This window comes from Pygocentrus nattereri, chromosome 20 (genome assembly GCF_015220715.1).
Source record: "Pygocentrus nattereri isolate fPygNat1 chromosome 20, fPygNat1.pri, whole genome shotgun sequence".
Taxonomy (NCBI): Eukaryota; Metazoa; Chordata; class Actinopteri; order Characiformes; family Serrasalmidae; genus Pygocentrus; species Pygocentrus nattereri.
This window is the reverse complement of record NC_051230.1, coordinates 37,515,265-37,529,450: the sequence shown is the minus strand read 5'-3', so window position 1 is coordinate 37,529,450 and position 14,186 is coordinate 37,515,265. Positions and strand designations below refer to the sequence as shown.

The window sequence follows — 14,186 nt, the reverse complement described above, 5'->3', positions numbered from 1 at the left end:
TCTCGTGTGTGCTTTATTTTAAGTGCGTAGAGCTGATTTGGACGGTGTTTATAGATGCTGTTATAACACTGCGTTGGTAAACACCATATTGTGGTCTGTGTTACTTGGCTCTCTCTGGCTCTCTGCCAGCTGCATCCTGTTAAAGCGAAAGTTCAGCTAAAATCCAATTCTCCCGGTTTCCCCTCCTTCTCCAGTGATCAGCCGAGACATGTTGGCCTTCTGAAGTTTCAGCACTGGAGCTACGGGGCTAATGTCACTAATGAGTAACGACGAGTAAATAAATCTCAAGCGCTTCTTCTTTGCGTTTTCCATTCCACCTTAAATGCCTGAAGCACCAGAATAGAAATGCACTGACCGCCCTTCAGTCAGTTTTCTACATTTAGGCCCCATCCCTCTTCTTCCAGAAGGAGGTGGGCGGAGTCATCTGTAGTGACCATTGGTGTGGAGCTGGATTAGAGCCCTGCCCCCATTCATCATGTACAATCAGTGCCTCAGTGACTCACAGCCAGTGAACTGGTCTGTCCAAGCTTGTATTTGTAGCCTCACTAGCCTGTGTGTTTGATCAAGACAGCTGTGCTGATTTAGCACTAATGAGAGTTAATTAAACATCTGGAAAACACACAGTGGCGGTTCTCACTGCCTGTATGCCTCCAATCAAACTGTCAAGGTTTGTCTTTTGTAACTGCTTAGTTCATATGTTTTGTTGATTCAGTGGTTCTGCAGACTCAGTAGCATCAATGGTTCCTCAGTCTCAGTGGGTCAGAGGTTCCTCAAGACTCACAAGGTCAATAGTTCCTCAGACTCAGTGGTTCCTCCGACTCCTCAGACTGAGTGTATGAAGTTGGAGAGTCAGGGAAGAGTGAGTTATTAGGAGTTTTGAACATGTTTAACCTTTTCACTCCGCAGCGAAATTGTCTGGAGGCTCTTTAAAAGCTGTGATTAAAGTTTCAGTGATTCTCCATCTGCTTTAAAACGCTGCTGTTTATCTCCCCAGAGAGAGAGAGAGAGATGGTGAGTGTATGTTAGCGTATGTTGTTTACTCCTCCAGATGGAAAGGTTGGTTCTTCTTCCTCCTCAGGTCTTCCTCAGCATGTGGAGACGCTCTAATGATGTAAGGGGCTCTCGGAGGAGAGTTCAGGGGGAACAGTGAGAGATTCTCTGCAGTAAGTGAGGAGAGCTGTGCTGGAACGTTCTGCTTTAAACTCTCTGAATTAAAGTTCTATAGAAGCACAAACAACATGCAGAAATCTGTTGAACAGACTGTGATATTATTCAGCTCCTACACGGCTTTTGATTCATTAGAACAGAAAGCATGAAGCCTCTTTGTAAACAGTGTTCCTTCAGATTCTGTGGTTCTCCCTGAACGTTCCAAACGTGGAATTAGCTAGAGTACGACAGCTCTGAGCCCTGCATAAGCATTGAGCTCAGTGTTTGGTGGAAGCGGCTTTTATAAGAACCACCGCCTCATTTTTAGGTAAAAGCCAATTTACACCACATGAAACTGTCGTGATGTGAAAGGAGACGAATGTTGGAGACAAAGGAGAGAAAAGACTGCTGACAAAAACAGGAGAGTCTGGAAAAACTATCTCAGAGTTCAGACAGCAAGACAGTTCTCTGCTTGAAGGCGACGCAAGAAGCTACGCAGACCTGGTGGTTTGCGCCCAAGCGCAACAAATTTTGCCTGATGGAGAGCCAAAAAAAGGCGAGGCGAGTCAATACCAAGCAGTGGAAAAGCACCCATAACAACTGCTGCACCATTTAAGGTGGAAACATTGACTTCAGCCTCTTCAGAGAACACGAGTGCCTCAGTGTCTCCGCACGTAGCAGTAAAACCGTGTTAATATAACCTGCAGGCGCTTTTATGGAGGCACAGGTGCTGAAATCCTTACTGAAGCATGAACATGTGGAAATATGACATGGTGAAAACCAGCTGGTGATCATCGCAGCTCCTTATCTAAAACTAATCCCGCCTGAATACGAACAAGCAGGAGGACTTTATAAAAACTGCTCTTACACTTCTTTACTGTAAAACAGAGACTGTGTGTAGTTCCCAGTGTGTCCACTAGAGGAAAGTGTCCAGTTTAAAGTCCCCCACAGCAGGTGAAGGTGTACTGTCTCTCTCAGTGGCTTTGATCAGAACGCTCTCTGGATCTGCTGGAGGAACCTCCACACCATGTTCCTCTCTCTGAGCTCGCTGCTCCTCACACTCCTGAGCGCTGCAGGTAGGACAGAAAACTCGCCTCCTCCTTTTCACAGACTCCTCCGCTCCACCTTAAATGTGGGCAGCATTTACTTTTCATGTGTGGTGAAGGCAGAAATGTGGAGTTTGAGTGTGACTGACACTCTAAATTACAGTGGGAGCTGAATGAGTCAGGACGTGAGGCAGTTTCTGAAATGATTTGGATATATTTATATACATCACTGCTGTTGTGACAAAGCCTCGTATCTCCATTCTTTGGTTTTCAGTTTTTGATGATGTGTGGAAAAAACTGTTTCTCCTTTACATTGTGAGTAAATTTCATGATGAATGGACCAAAACAAACAGCCCAAAATGACTTGGAGAGACGTCTGGTTCCATTGACTTATAATAATAATGATAATAATAATAATAATAATAATAATTATTATTATTATTATTATTATTGTTGTTATTGTTGTTATTATCATTATTATTGCTGTTGTTATTATTATTGTTTTTATTATTGTTATTATTATTATTATTATTATTATTATTATTATTATTATAGTGGGTCTCTAAGACATGCTTCAGTGTCCTCCTCGGTCCTGAGACGTTGAGAACTCTCTTTGTTCTTTGTTCTTTGTTGCATATTAAATTACACATTACCCTAATTATTGTATCAGATTCAGTGTCCAGTGTTTCTGACAGATGAGCAGGTTTCTTATCACTGGCGTAACAGACTGACCTGCTCCTCGTCCTGTGTTTACAGGACGTTCAGCTGCATTAAAAAGTTTTAAAAACTCTCAGAACCGCCTGGAGAACTTTTCTATCATTATGTAATAATAATAATAATAATAATAGTAGTAATAATAATAAACAGAGCTTTTTAACACAAACAAACACAGTGATTTCATCACTGCATCTACAGGGAACTACAGGCTGAAACGGTTGAACTCACTGGAGTAAAACACTGAAAACATTACATGATCCTGATTTCACATCACTCATGTTTACATATGACACCCGCCACTGTGTGTTGCGCTGCAGCCCAGCGTCGCAGGCACGAATGACACTTTTCTGAAAGTCCAGAAACTCCAAGCAGGAACCATCATTACTATCAGCATTGTCCCCAATTCATAGATCATCACCTACTGCCTCTCCTCAAAATAAGCTGAACAGACGAAAAGTCTCCACCAGCGTGTTTGTAATGAACGAGTCTATTAAACTAATCAAAGCATAATTTACCACACAGTTTAAACGTCCAGATTACTGGACATTCAACTTTATATACAGCAGTAAATATTTCAGAAATAGATACGGCATGGTCAGACATTCAGAGTCTCTCTCATCAGCTGCCCTGTTTGTTTTAGTTTCTAATGAAATAAAAAGAAAACGGTCTGTTAAACGATCCCTGACAGAAAGACAGTCATTAGACTGAGTTTGGTGACGTATGTAGAGCTGCAGTACCTGGAGAAACGTCCAGTGTAGTGAAGTTTACTGTCTAAAAGACTGTTATTTATAAAATGTTTATTCATGAAATAAGATCTTCCTGTGACCTGCTCTGCTCAATTAGCTCAGCTCTACTGTACATAAAACTACTGTGTTTTACATGAGACTGTAATTCTGTTTTTCATATTTAATACTCTGATATATAGTGAGCTAAATGGCACAGTCATATCGCCCCCTACGCTTCCTGTAGTGTATTACAGTCTGTCAGAGCGACTGTGTGGATCATATGAACGTTATAGAGCTTTTTAAATGAAACAGTAGAAGCCGTATCGCCCCCTACGCTTCCTGTAGCGTATTACAGTCTGTCAGAGCGACTGTGTGGATCATATGAACATTATAGAGCTTTTTAAATGAAACAGTAGAAGCCGTATCGCCCCCTACGCTTCCTGTAGTGTATTACAGTCTGTCAGAGCGACTGTGTGGATCATATGAACATTATAGAGCTTTTTAAATGAAACAGTAGAAGCCGTATCGCCCCCTACGCTTCCTGTAGTGTATTACAGTCTGTCAGAGCGACTGTGTGGATCATATGAACGTTATAGAGCTTTTTAAATGAAACAGTAGAAGCCGTATCGCCCCCTACGCTTCCTGTAGTGTATTACAGTCTGTCAGAGCGACCGTGTGGATCATATGAACATTATAGAGCTTTTTAAATGAAACAGTAGAAGCCGTATCGCCCCCTACGCTTCCTGTAGTGTATTACAGTCTGTCAGAGCGACTGTGTGGATCATATGAACATTATAGAGCTTTTTAAATGAAACAGTAGAAGCCGTATCGCCCCCTACGCTTCCTGTAGTGTATTACAGTCTGTCAGAGCGACTGTGTGGATCATATGAACATTATAGAGCTTTTTAAATGAAACAGTAGAAGCCGTATCGCCCCCTACGCTTCCTGTAGTGTATTACAGTGTGTCAGAGCGACTGTGTGGATCATATGAACATATTGATTTTTTTTAACATTTTTTAGTTATGATTATTGACTAATCAGCTTCATTGATTAACTCTTTCAGCCCTGGTTAATGCTGTGCATGTGATAATGTCTTCCTGTTCCTGCCAGGCACGTTCCCCGCCGACTTCCCTGAGCCACTCCCCCATTTCCTGCAGGAGCCAGAGGATGCTTACATCATCAGAAACCAGGCGGTCAGTCTGAGCTGCAGAGCCACGCCAGCCAATCAGATTTATTTCAGGTGTAATGGAGAGTGGGTCCACCAGAGGGAGCACAGCACACAGGAGAGAGTGGAACACAGCTCAGGTGTGAAGTTGCTGATATTCTCTGTGTTACTGATCTAGCCTGTCAGAGCAGACGCAGCACAGCGTGACCGGACAGTAATGAGTCTCATACATCATCACTTGTATAACTCTTAATTAAACGATTCCTCGTCTCATTAAGAGCTCCAGTCCAGTCAGCTGAGAGTAACAGCATCCTATTTAAAGTTGTCACGCTGGAAAAGAATAACACACAGAATATAAGATATGCCGTCATTTTTGCACAGGCCACATTCTGTTATAATAAATGCAGCATATAAACAGTAGGTGTGTAGTATTAAAGTGAATCTCTGTAGAGGATCTGTAACTTATTCACACTCAGAACGTCAACAAACACATGGAATTTGACCAGGGGTGCACAGACATTCACACCCAAGTGTATACATTGAGCGTATTGTTATTTTCAGGTCTGATGGTGAAGGAGGTGCGTATAGAAGTCTACAGACAGCAGGTGGAGGAGGTGATGATGATGATGATGATGTGTCATTGAGTGTATGTGTTATTTTCAGGTCTGTTGGTGAAGGAGGTGCGTATAGAGGTCTACAGACAGCAGGTGGAGGAGGTGATGATGATGTGTCATTGAGTGTATGTGTTATTTTCAGGTCTGTTGGTGAAGGAGGTGCGTATAGAGGTCTACAGACAGCAGGTGGAGGAGGTGATGATGATGTGTCATTGAGTGTATGTGTTATTTTCAGGTCTGTTGGTGAAGGAGGTGCGTATAGAGGTCTACAGACAGCAGGTGGAGGAGGTGATGATGATGATGTGTCGTTGAGTGTATGTGTTATTTTCAGGTCTGTTGGTGAAGGAGGTGCGTATAGAGGTCTACAGACAGCAGGTGGAGGAGGTGATGATGATGATGTGTCGTTGAGTGTATGTGTTATTTTCAGGTCTGTTGGTGAAGGAGGTGCATATAGAAGTCTACAGACAGCAGGTGGAGGAGGTGATGATGATGATGATGTGTCGTTGAGTGTATGTGTTATTTTCAGGTCTGTTGGTGAAGGAGGTGCGTATAGAGGTCTACAGACAGCAGGTGGAGGAGGTGATGATGATGATGATGTGTTGTTGAGCGTATGTGTTATTTTCAGGTCTGTTGGTGAAGGAGGTGCGTATAGAGGTCTACAGACAGCAGGTGGAGGAGGTGTTCAGGTTGGAGGAGTTCTGGTGTCAGTGTGTGGCCTGGAGCTCTTCTGGAACCACAAAGAGCCGCAAAGCTCACGTCTACATCGCCTGTGAGTAACAAGCAACAGAACGTTTTACAGTGGAACCGAGACCAAATAGAGACCTTAATTACTCAGAATAAGAGTCAGAGGAGAGGGTTTAAGTTTAGAGCTCAGGGTTTACAGTTTAAGGTTAAGGGCTTTTGGTCCAGGATTTAAGACTACTTGTAGTCCATTAATGGAGTGAGCAGGACTTGCTCTTTTTCTCTCTCTCTCTGTAGATTTGAAGAAGGTATTTAAGGTGGAGCCACTTGGGAAGGACGTACCTCTGAATCAGGAAGTGCTGCTGCAGTGTCTCCCACCTGAGGGGATCCCACCTGCTCAGGTACTCACACATTAGCAGTAGTATGTCATTAGTGTTTGTATTTACTTCAACTTCATATCTGCATTTACAAAATCTGATCATCATTGTATTTCAGATTAACAGAGTCCAACCCCAAATCATACTGACACAAAATCATTATATCTATAGACGCCCTATTACAATCATTTTTTTATTACTGTTTTTATTAATATTATTATTAGTAGTAGTAGTACATAGGTGTAATAATAATAATGGATTAGTTGAAGAGCAAGTGCTGAAAGAGTTAAATCTGGGTGTAATTCTCTGTGTGTCCTGTAGGTGGAGTGGTTGAAGAATCAGGACATTATTGATCCAGCAGCTGATCGCAATTTCTACATCACTACTGATCACAACCTGATCATTAAACAGGTCAGACTGTCTGACACGGCTAACTACACCTGCCTCGCTTACAACATTGTCGCTAGGAGATGCAGCTCCATGGCAACCATTACAGTCTATGGTAACTAAATAATGTTACTATTTGTCTCGTTATTGGGTCACAAACTACAAAAGTCCTTTAAAGCGACTGTTTGACAAAAAAATAGATTTCTTTAAATACATGCCGTACTATTACCTATAAAAATGAACAGAACTGCAGTTTAGTCCATATTTATATATATCAGTGTGTCATACAGTTTCAGAAACCACCTGCATGTTTGTGTGTTGCCATAGTGAACGGTGGCTGGTCCAGGTGGACAGAGTGGTCAGCGTGTAGTGGTGTTTGTGGGCGGGGCTTTCAGAGACGGACCCGTGACTGCACCAATCCGGCTCCTCTCAGTGGTGGCTCACTCTGTGACGGACTCCCAGTACAGAAGCTCTCCTGCACTGTCCACTGCCCAGGTAACACTTGCTCCACATCTAAACCAACCTACAACACAGAAACCCATCTGCATCACCCTCCAACCAGATAACACACACTCCACCCCTAACCCCACCCACAACGCAGAAACCCGCCTGCACTGCACTAATGTGAAAGGAAGCAATTGTAGTATATTTGGTTTTGTTGTTTTTTTTTTTTTTTTTTTTTTTAACATGGTGTAACAGCCCTTGCTTTGGCTCTGGGGAGTGAGGACATCAGAAGGAGGATTTTGGAGACGTAGTGCTCTTTGTTATTTACATAAATTGAATAGCTCTTTCAACGTAGAAATAACTTAAGTACTTCTTCAGTCTTTGATGTTCAGTTTTGTTCTCCAGTTAGACTCTGAGCGTCTCTCGTCTCTCTCTGGTCTCTTGGACATCCTACTAAGAAAAACATGACTGTAAATAGGCTGGCCCATACAACACACAGGTGAACACCATCAGCAACTTAGCCCGCTGGTTCAGCATGACTGGCTCTCCATCCTGCACTTGACGGTTGACCATGCCCCCTCCTCCACATATCCCCACCGCCTGACTGAGCCAAAAGTCTTTTGGTCTTGGGTCTCGGACAGGCAGAAATCACTGAAGTCTTGTCAATTTAGGGAGGCATCTGTCCATGACCCAAGTGGCAGACCAGATACTGTACCTCCACGCACCCAGTCGCACCTTTCTTCAGGTTGGCCATGATTCCAGTCCATCTCAGTGATGTCAAGACAGCCCATGCAGTGGCATATGTGCAGTGAAGACTGAAAACAAAGCTGGAGCTCCAAACATCCCAAACATCCCAGATATTTGGTGTAACCAAATAGTGTGAAGACGGCAGTTTTTTCAAAGGATTTCAGTCAATAGGACCTGCCAGTATCCCTTGGTTAAATCCATTGTCGAATAAAAGCAGGCAGCACCTAACCAATCAAGTAGCTCATCAATACATGGCATTGGCTGGGTATTAAATTTCAGCACCTTCACCTTTCCATAGTCCCCACAGAAACAAGCAGTCCCATCGGGCTTGGTGACAAGCACCATGGGACTGCACCAGTCTCTGTGTAATTACTCAACTGACCCCATGTCGGGCATAGCCTTGATTTCATCCTGAAGCAATTGTTTACATGTTTAGATAAGCAATAAGAGGTTGTTCTATGAGGTCTGTATTGCCAGACGGAGGCAAAAGCACACCAGAAATTCCATCTGCAACCTGGCAAGTTCTGTTCTCTGGGAGCGGGGAGAGTTAGTCACCGCAAGAAACCAGAGTATGATCAGGTTTTGTGGGCACCTCCAGTCTCAACTATTAGTCTCAGTTCTCTCTGGATCCACTGTCACCAAAGAAACAGGGACCACCTAACTCCACAGTTTTAGGAGGTTAAAGTGGTATCAAAAAGGGTGAACCCCGTTTAGGCTTAGTGTTCTCATGCACAAACTACTAAATCATAAGCCTGGGGGTTTGATTCAACTTTTTGAACAGTCCATCCATTTGGGGATGATAAACAAGAGGACCAATTGATTTAATGCCAAAGAATTCAGAGTTCATGTAAAGTTCATGACATGAAAGTTGTGCCCTGGTCTGTTGGATCTCATTAGGGATCCCAACTCTGGAGATCACTCAGAGGAGTGTCTCAGCAAACTATGTGGTGAGATGTATATTGCATTGCATAATCCACCAAGACCAATACAAAGCAATACCCTCATGTGCTCCTATCTAACGATCCAACAAGGTCCATCCCAATTCTCTCGAAGGGAAGCTTGATTAAAGGCAATAGGTGCAATGGCACTTTTGAGATGACCAGAGGATTTACAATCTGACAGTTACCTCGCTAATCCCTTAAAGTCAGGCCAATTACTTCCCAAAATCAGGGAATGGGAAAGGCAAGGTCTAACCGCTGCCTTAACAGTTTCTCACCTCAAAAATGAACAGTGATTGACACAAGCAGAGAATTGTGAACATCCCTGTGAACACACCACACCTTCACCTGGTAAGCCTTCTCCAATGCCAAGTCTTGAATCAAGCATTGATTTCCTTCTCCAGTTAAACTCTCAGCTCCTGTTGTCTCTCTCTGGTCTCTCAGACAGCTTACTGAGAAAAACATGACTATAAACAACACTGGTTCAGAATGGCTCTCCATCCGGCATGTTTCACTCAGCCGCACCACCTCCTCCACACATGGATTTATGAAAACTTTTAAGAAACCCCATCTACTTGCATAGCTCCAGTTCTGCTGGTTTCCAGTTCAATGTTGCTTCTGCTCTAACACAACTGATCCACCAGTGACCTTTAATAAACCTTTAATGAGCTGAAGTGAGCAGGACTGGGATTCTCCAGGACCAGATCAATAAAGAACTGAGATAGCTGCAGCTGCCTGGGCCCTTCTAGGTATTCAGGCTGCTTTAGGGAGATCCTAGTGAAATGTTGATGTTTCTATACAATGTTTTGGTTACAGTTAGAGTTCAGCTCCAGGTCTATATTAAATAAATCTCCACCTGTGTTTCTGTGTGTGTTACAGCTCCAGGGCTGGATGGTGTATTGGTGTGTGTGGGCATTCTACTGACTGTGATGTTCCTGCTGGTTCCCCTGGTCATGCTGCTCTACTGCAGATATCACAACCACTTCAGCTCCAGCATCATCAACTCCTCCAACATCAGTGGGGACTTCCAGCCCATCCACATCAAACCTTTACAAACAGGTGAGCCTTCTGATTGGCTGTTACGAAGATTATCTGCTACTGATTGGCTAATCAGAAGGACACGCATTTTATGTTAGCTGCTGTGAACATTATGGGACGTCTGACTGAAAGTAAGGTTCTGGTCTGTTTCTTTGGCTTGTGTGAATTTTATGGGGCTTATGGTTGGCTGGTGTCTAGATTATAAGGGTTTCTGATTGGTTCTGTGTTTGGATTCTGCAGGTCTTTCAGTCTCTTTGTCTCTCAGAAGAGTCCTATAGACCTGATCCTGAACCTGGGGGAGGTACAGCACTGACTCAACCAGCTTGACACTGGAGCATCTGGTTTGTCACACATCTTTGGCTGCCATGGCAACTGTACAGTGACAGCAACCTACTTGTGTGTATCTCATCAAACAAACAACAAAATCTCCTGTGGAATGCAAATGTTCTCACTCGAGAGGCCACCCAGGTGCACAGTCTCGTCATCTCAAGGCTTGACTACTGCAACTCACTTTTGGCTGGTCTTCCTATGCAGGCCATCAAGCCTCTGCAACTCATCCAGAATGCGGCAGCACGGCTCGTCTTCAATGTTCCTAAGTTCAGTCACGTCACTCTGCTGCTCTCTTTTCACTGGCTTCCTGTAGCTGCATCAGATTTAAAACCCTTCCTACAAAGCCAAAAATGAACCAGACACTCCCTCCTAATGGCAATGGTCAAAATTCAAACTGCACCTCAAGGCCTTCAAGCTTCGAGAACAGCTCAGCTTGACCCGCCACCCTTCAAGATGTGTAAAAGACAAGCATTAAGACTTTTCTCTATACTGGAGCGCAGGTGGTGGAACGAACTCCCACTGGCTGTCTGAACAGCAGAGTCCCTCGCAGTCTTCAAATGCAGACTGAAGACCCTCTCTATATACAGCACTTAAATGAACACTGAGTTAGATATTTATTGTAAACTTTTGCACTGCACTGTGTTTAACTCTGTCATTTTCTCTCTTGGAATCAACAGGGGTTTTGTTTCTAGCAGTATCTGAGCTCAGGACTGGCTTTCTCTCTAACCTATTGGTAACCACCAAATATACTTGCTCTAGATGGACGAAGCACTTTTTGTAAGTTGCTCTGGGTAAGAGCATTCAGCTAAATGCTTCTGTTGGCTTATGAAAATGATCTAAAGAAAATTAATGACTTTATTCATCTATTGGACATCTAAATGAAGACATTCCTACAGTGCAATCATTATTACTGTAATCTTCACAATATTGCCAAAGGAGGCAAAGCTAGTTTCAAAGCATGTATTAAGGCCTTTATTATTTCAAGGCTAGAGTACTGTAATGCCCTGCTGTCTGGATGTTCCAGCAAAAGCTTTGACGAGCTTCAGTTATTCCAGAATGCTGCAGCCAGAGTCTCACAAGAACCAGAAAGTTCGACCATATCAGCCCAGTTTTATCAGCCCTGCACTGGTTACCAGTTAAATTTCACATTGATTATAAAATCCTATTACTGACCTATAAAGCTCGGATTAGCAGACACAGAAAGCCTCATCTTTTGTCTTGTTATCTGGTGTTGACCAGAGGAGGATGGGATTTATCTTTTTAGTCTTGGTTCCTCTCCAGGTTTTTTCCTCTTGCACTGAGGGAGTTGCTCCCTTGGTGAGCTCACTTGGACACATATTTTCAGCAAAGCTGCTGTATGACTATTGTGTGTTTTTTTAGATGCACATATTCATACATACCATGAACTGAGCCATCCAGAGGTACCCAATTCCAGTGCAAGAGAGCTGGTGCCCAGCACAGTTTGGTGGTTTTTCCACTCAAACACATCCCCTAAACCTTGCAACTGACATATGAGTTGAATCAGGTGTGTCTGATCTGGTACATCACCAAACTGTGCTGAACACCGGTTCTTCAGGACCAGAGTTGTGCACCCCTGTTCTGGTCAGTCATCAACGATCTGTTTCTGACCACAGGGCTACTCTTGTCTATTTGGGTGGTGGACAGTCCACTCTCAACCAAACATGGAAAAGTACCAGCACCACCTACAACACCATGTCTGTAACTGCTGTGCTGAGAATGGAACAGTTGCAGCTCATGAATCATGTTCATCTGTGACAGTTCTGAGAACCAAATTGAATGGAGTTCATCCATCCATCCATCCATTTTCTAAGCCGCTTCTCCGTCAGGGTCGCAGGGGGGGCTGGAGCCTATCCCAGCAGTCTTCGGCGGAAGGCAGGATACACCCTGGACAGGTCGCCAGTCCATCGCAGGGCAGACAGACAGACACAGACAGTCACTCACACACTCGGGCAATGCAGCATGTCCAATTGGCCTAACCGCATGTCTTTGGACTGTGGGAGGAAACCAGAGAACCCGGAGGAAACCCACGCAGACACAGGGAGAACCCAGGCCCTCCTTGCTGTGAGGCAACAGCGCTACCCACCACGCCACCATGCCGCCCTTTGAATGGAGTTCATGTAAAACTCAAATAAAATCATGTGTTTATTATATGATGCATACAGGTTGTAGAAATTTAAATGGTCAAAAAATGGATCTACAGCTTACAGGTTAATCAGTTTTACACACAAACATGAACCTAGTTGCATGATCATTTCTCACAAATACATTTTCTGCTTTCAGTAACCAAAGGCACTTAAGTTAAAGGGCAAAAAGGAGCCCTGGAAGTCTGTGCTGGTGTACTTTGTCATACACTTGACAGTACCCAATGAAAGAAGTGATAAAAGTCATGACTGGAGCAGTCAGAATGATCCGGAATGTTTTGTGCAGCTGTAATCTTATCATCTCCTTAACTATCCTGATGATTTCCCTGACTATGTAAATTTTCCACCTGAAGCACGTATTTCATGTTGTTTTGAGCCTCAAAGGACTGAACAACATCAGATGTACTGTTTTGATTGCACTGTCTTACGATGCACACCAGGATGGGGAACATGTGAAAAGCATATTCTACCACACTCCAGTGTGGACACCAATCAGCTCGCAGTGATCATTAAAGACCGGTGAGCTGGGGAATCCATGAAAGAAACAGGAATCATAACTGATCTGGGAATTACTGTATTCCCATTTCTCTGCCATACACTGCTGTGTTATGACGTGTAAGAAGTCGCTGTTCTTAGCCTGGTGCTCGTCTGCTGCATTTGGAACTTCATCTTTTTCAATGATGAAACAGGGGTCCATTCTCTTGACCCTCCATCAGGGTGCCCCACTATGCAGATCCCACCTCTAGTGGGAGGAGAACTGTACCTGCTAAGCAATTCAGGACAATAAGGAAGTTCTGCATCATCACTGAGTTCCAGCAGAGCGAAGTCCAGATGCTGCCCCTTGTTGTTCTTACCATAAAAATAGGCAACAAGGTTCTCCTTCAGTGAGAGTTTTTTCCCCATGTCCAAATCCCCAAAGTTGAACACAGCAGAGATGGGGCGGTGCAGCCTCTGTGGGGACGGGTCAAAGTCTCCGATAACGTGCGTTAGTGAGGATGAAGAACTCTTCTCTGAAGAACCTCCTGCACCTCAGCAGGCTTAGTGAGACTCTCTCGCTCCTTCAGCTGCTTCTGCAAACCTTCAAACTGATCCCGCAAAAGCTTCAGGATCTCCTCTGTGTTTGGGATTTTATTAATCTGGATGCTTCAGTGCCTGGTTCTTCATCAGCCTTTTGACAGTGTGGCCTCCTGTTGTTTTGATGTTAAACACAATGAAATTTTCAGTGCTGTTCATCAATGAACAGGGGACTGGTTTATTCTCTGAGCTGCTGCTTCCACTCGATTTGATGAATTTTATGTTCAGAAGTTCATCATCATTGATCAGGCAGCAGGGGAAGTCTGTGGAGATAGCACCTCTTGATACTTTCTCTCTCTGGATGACCATCTTTTTTCACTTATTCTTTTTATAAACGCCTTTAAAGTTTTTGTTTGAGAGAAGTACCTCCAACACAGTCATAGACGCATCACAGGTCACTTCATATTTATTAAATTGATAGCGGAACCTGAAAGCATGTCCGCTGTTCTCAGGTTTCTGTTTACACAGAAGAACAGCCAAAGTTATAATCAAGAAAACTTCTTAAACACACAACTCTGTATGACCCACCAGCTGTGTGGTGTCCTTTCTTTGGCATTGATCCTCCATCTTCTTCATCTGCTGGCGAATCAGATCA

At 43.7% G+C, this 14,186-nt stretch overlaps 1 protein-coding gene and 1 pseudogene across 1 annotated transcript; one reads left to right on the top strand and one right to left on the bottom strand.

Annotated features, from left to right (window-relative positions):
* Positions 1 to 2,173: 2,173 nt before the first annotated feature.
* Positions 2,174 to 10,587, top strand: LOC108414762 (netrin receptor UNC5C-like). The gene is made up of 8 exons (XM_037531552.1): positions 2,174 to 2,222; positions 4,745 to 4,939; positions 6,039 to 6,182; positions 6,392 to 6,495; positions 6,793 to 6,973; positions 7,186 to 7,353; positions 9,867 to 10,046; positions 10,266 to 10,587. The coding sequence occupies exons 1-8, from the start codon at positions 2,174 to 2,176 to the stop codon at positions 10,301 to 10,303; spliced, it is 1,059 nt and encodes a 352-aa protein (XP_037387449.1). The 3' UTR covers positions 10,304 to 10,587.
* Positions 10,588 to 12,983: 2,396 nt separating this feature from the next.
* Positions 12,984 to 13,972, bottom strand: LOC119261811 (annotated as a pseudogene).
* Positions 13,973 to 14,186: the final 214 nt, after the last annotated feature.

Bases quoted from the DNA above. Each gene is read 5' to 3' on its own strand.
- LOC108414762 (XM_037531552.1), top strand. From the start codon at position 2,174: ATGTTCCTCTCTCTGAGCTCGCTGCTCCTCACACTCCTGAGCGCTGCA. The intron at 7,354-9,866 runs GTAACACTTGCT...TGTGTGTTACAG, and splicing joins CTGCACTGTCCACTGCCCAG to CTCCAGGGCTGGATGGTGTA. The intron at 10,047-10,265 runs GTGAGCCTTCTG...TGGATTCTGCAG, and splicing joins CATCAAACCTTTACAAACAG to GTCTTTCAGTCTCTTTGTCT.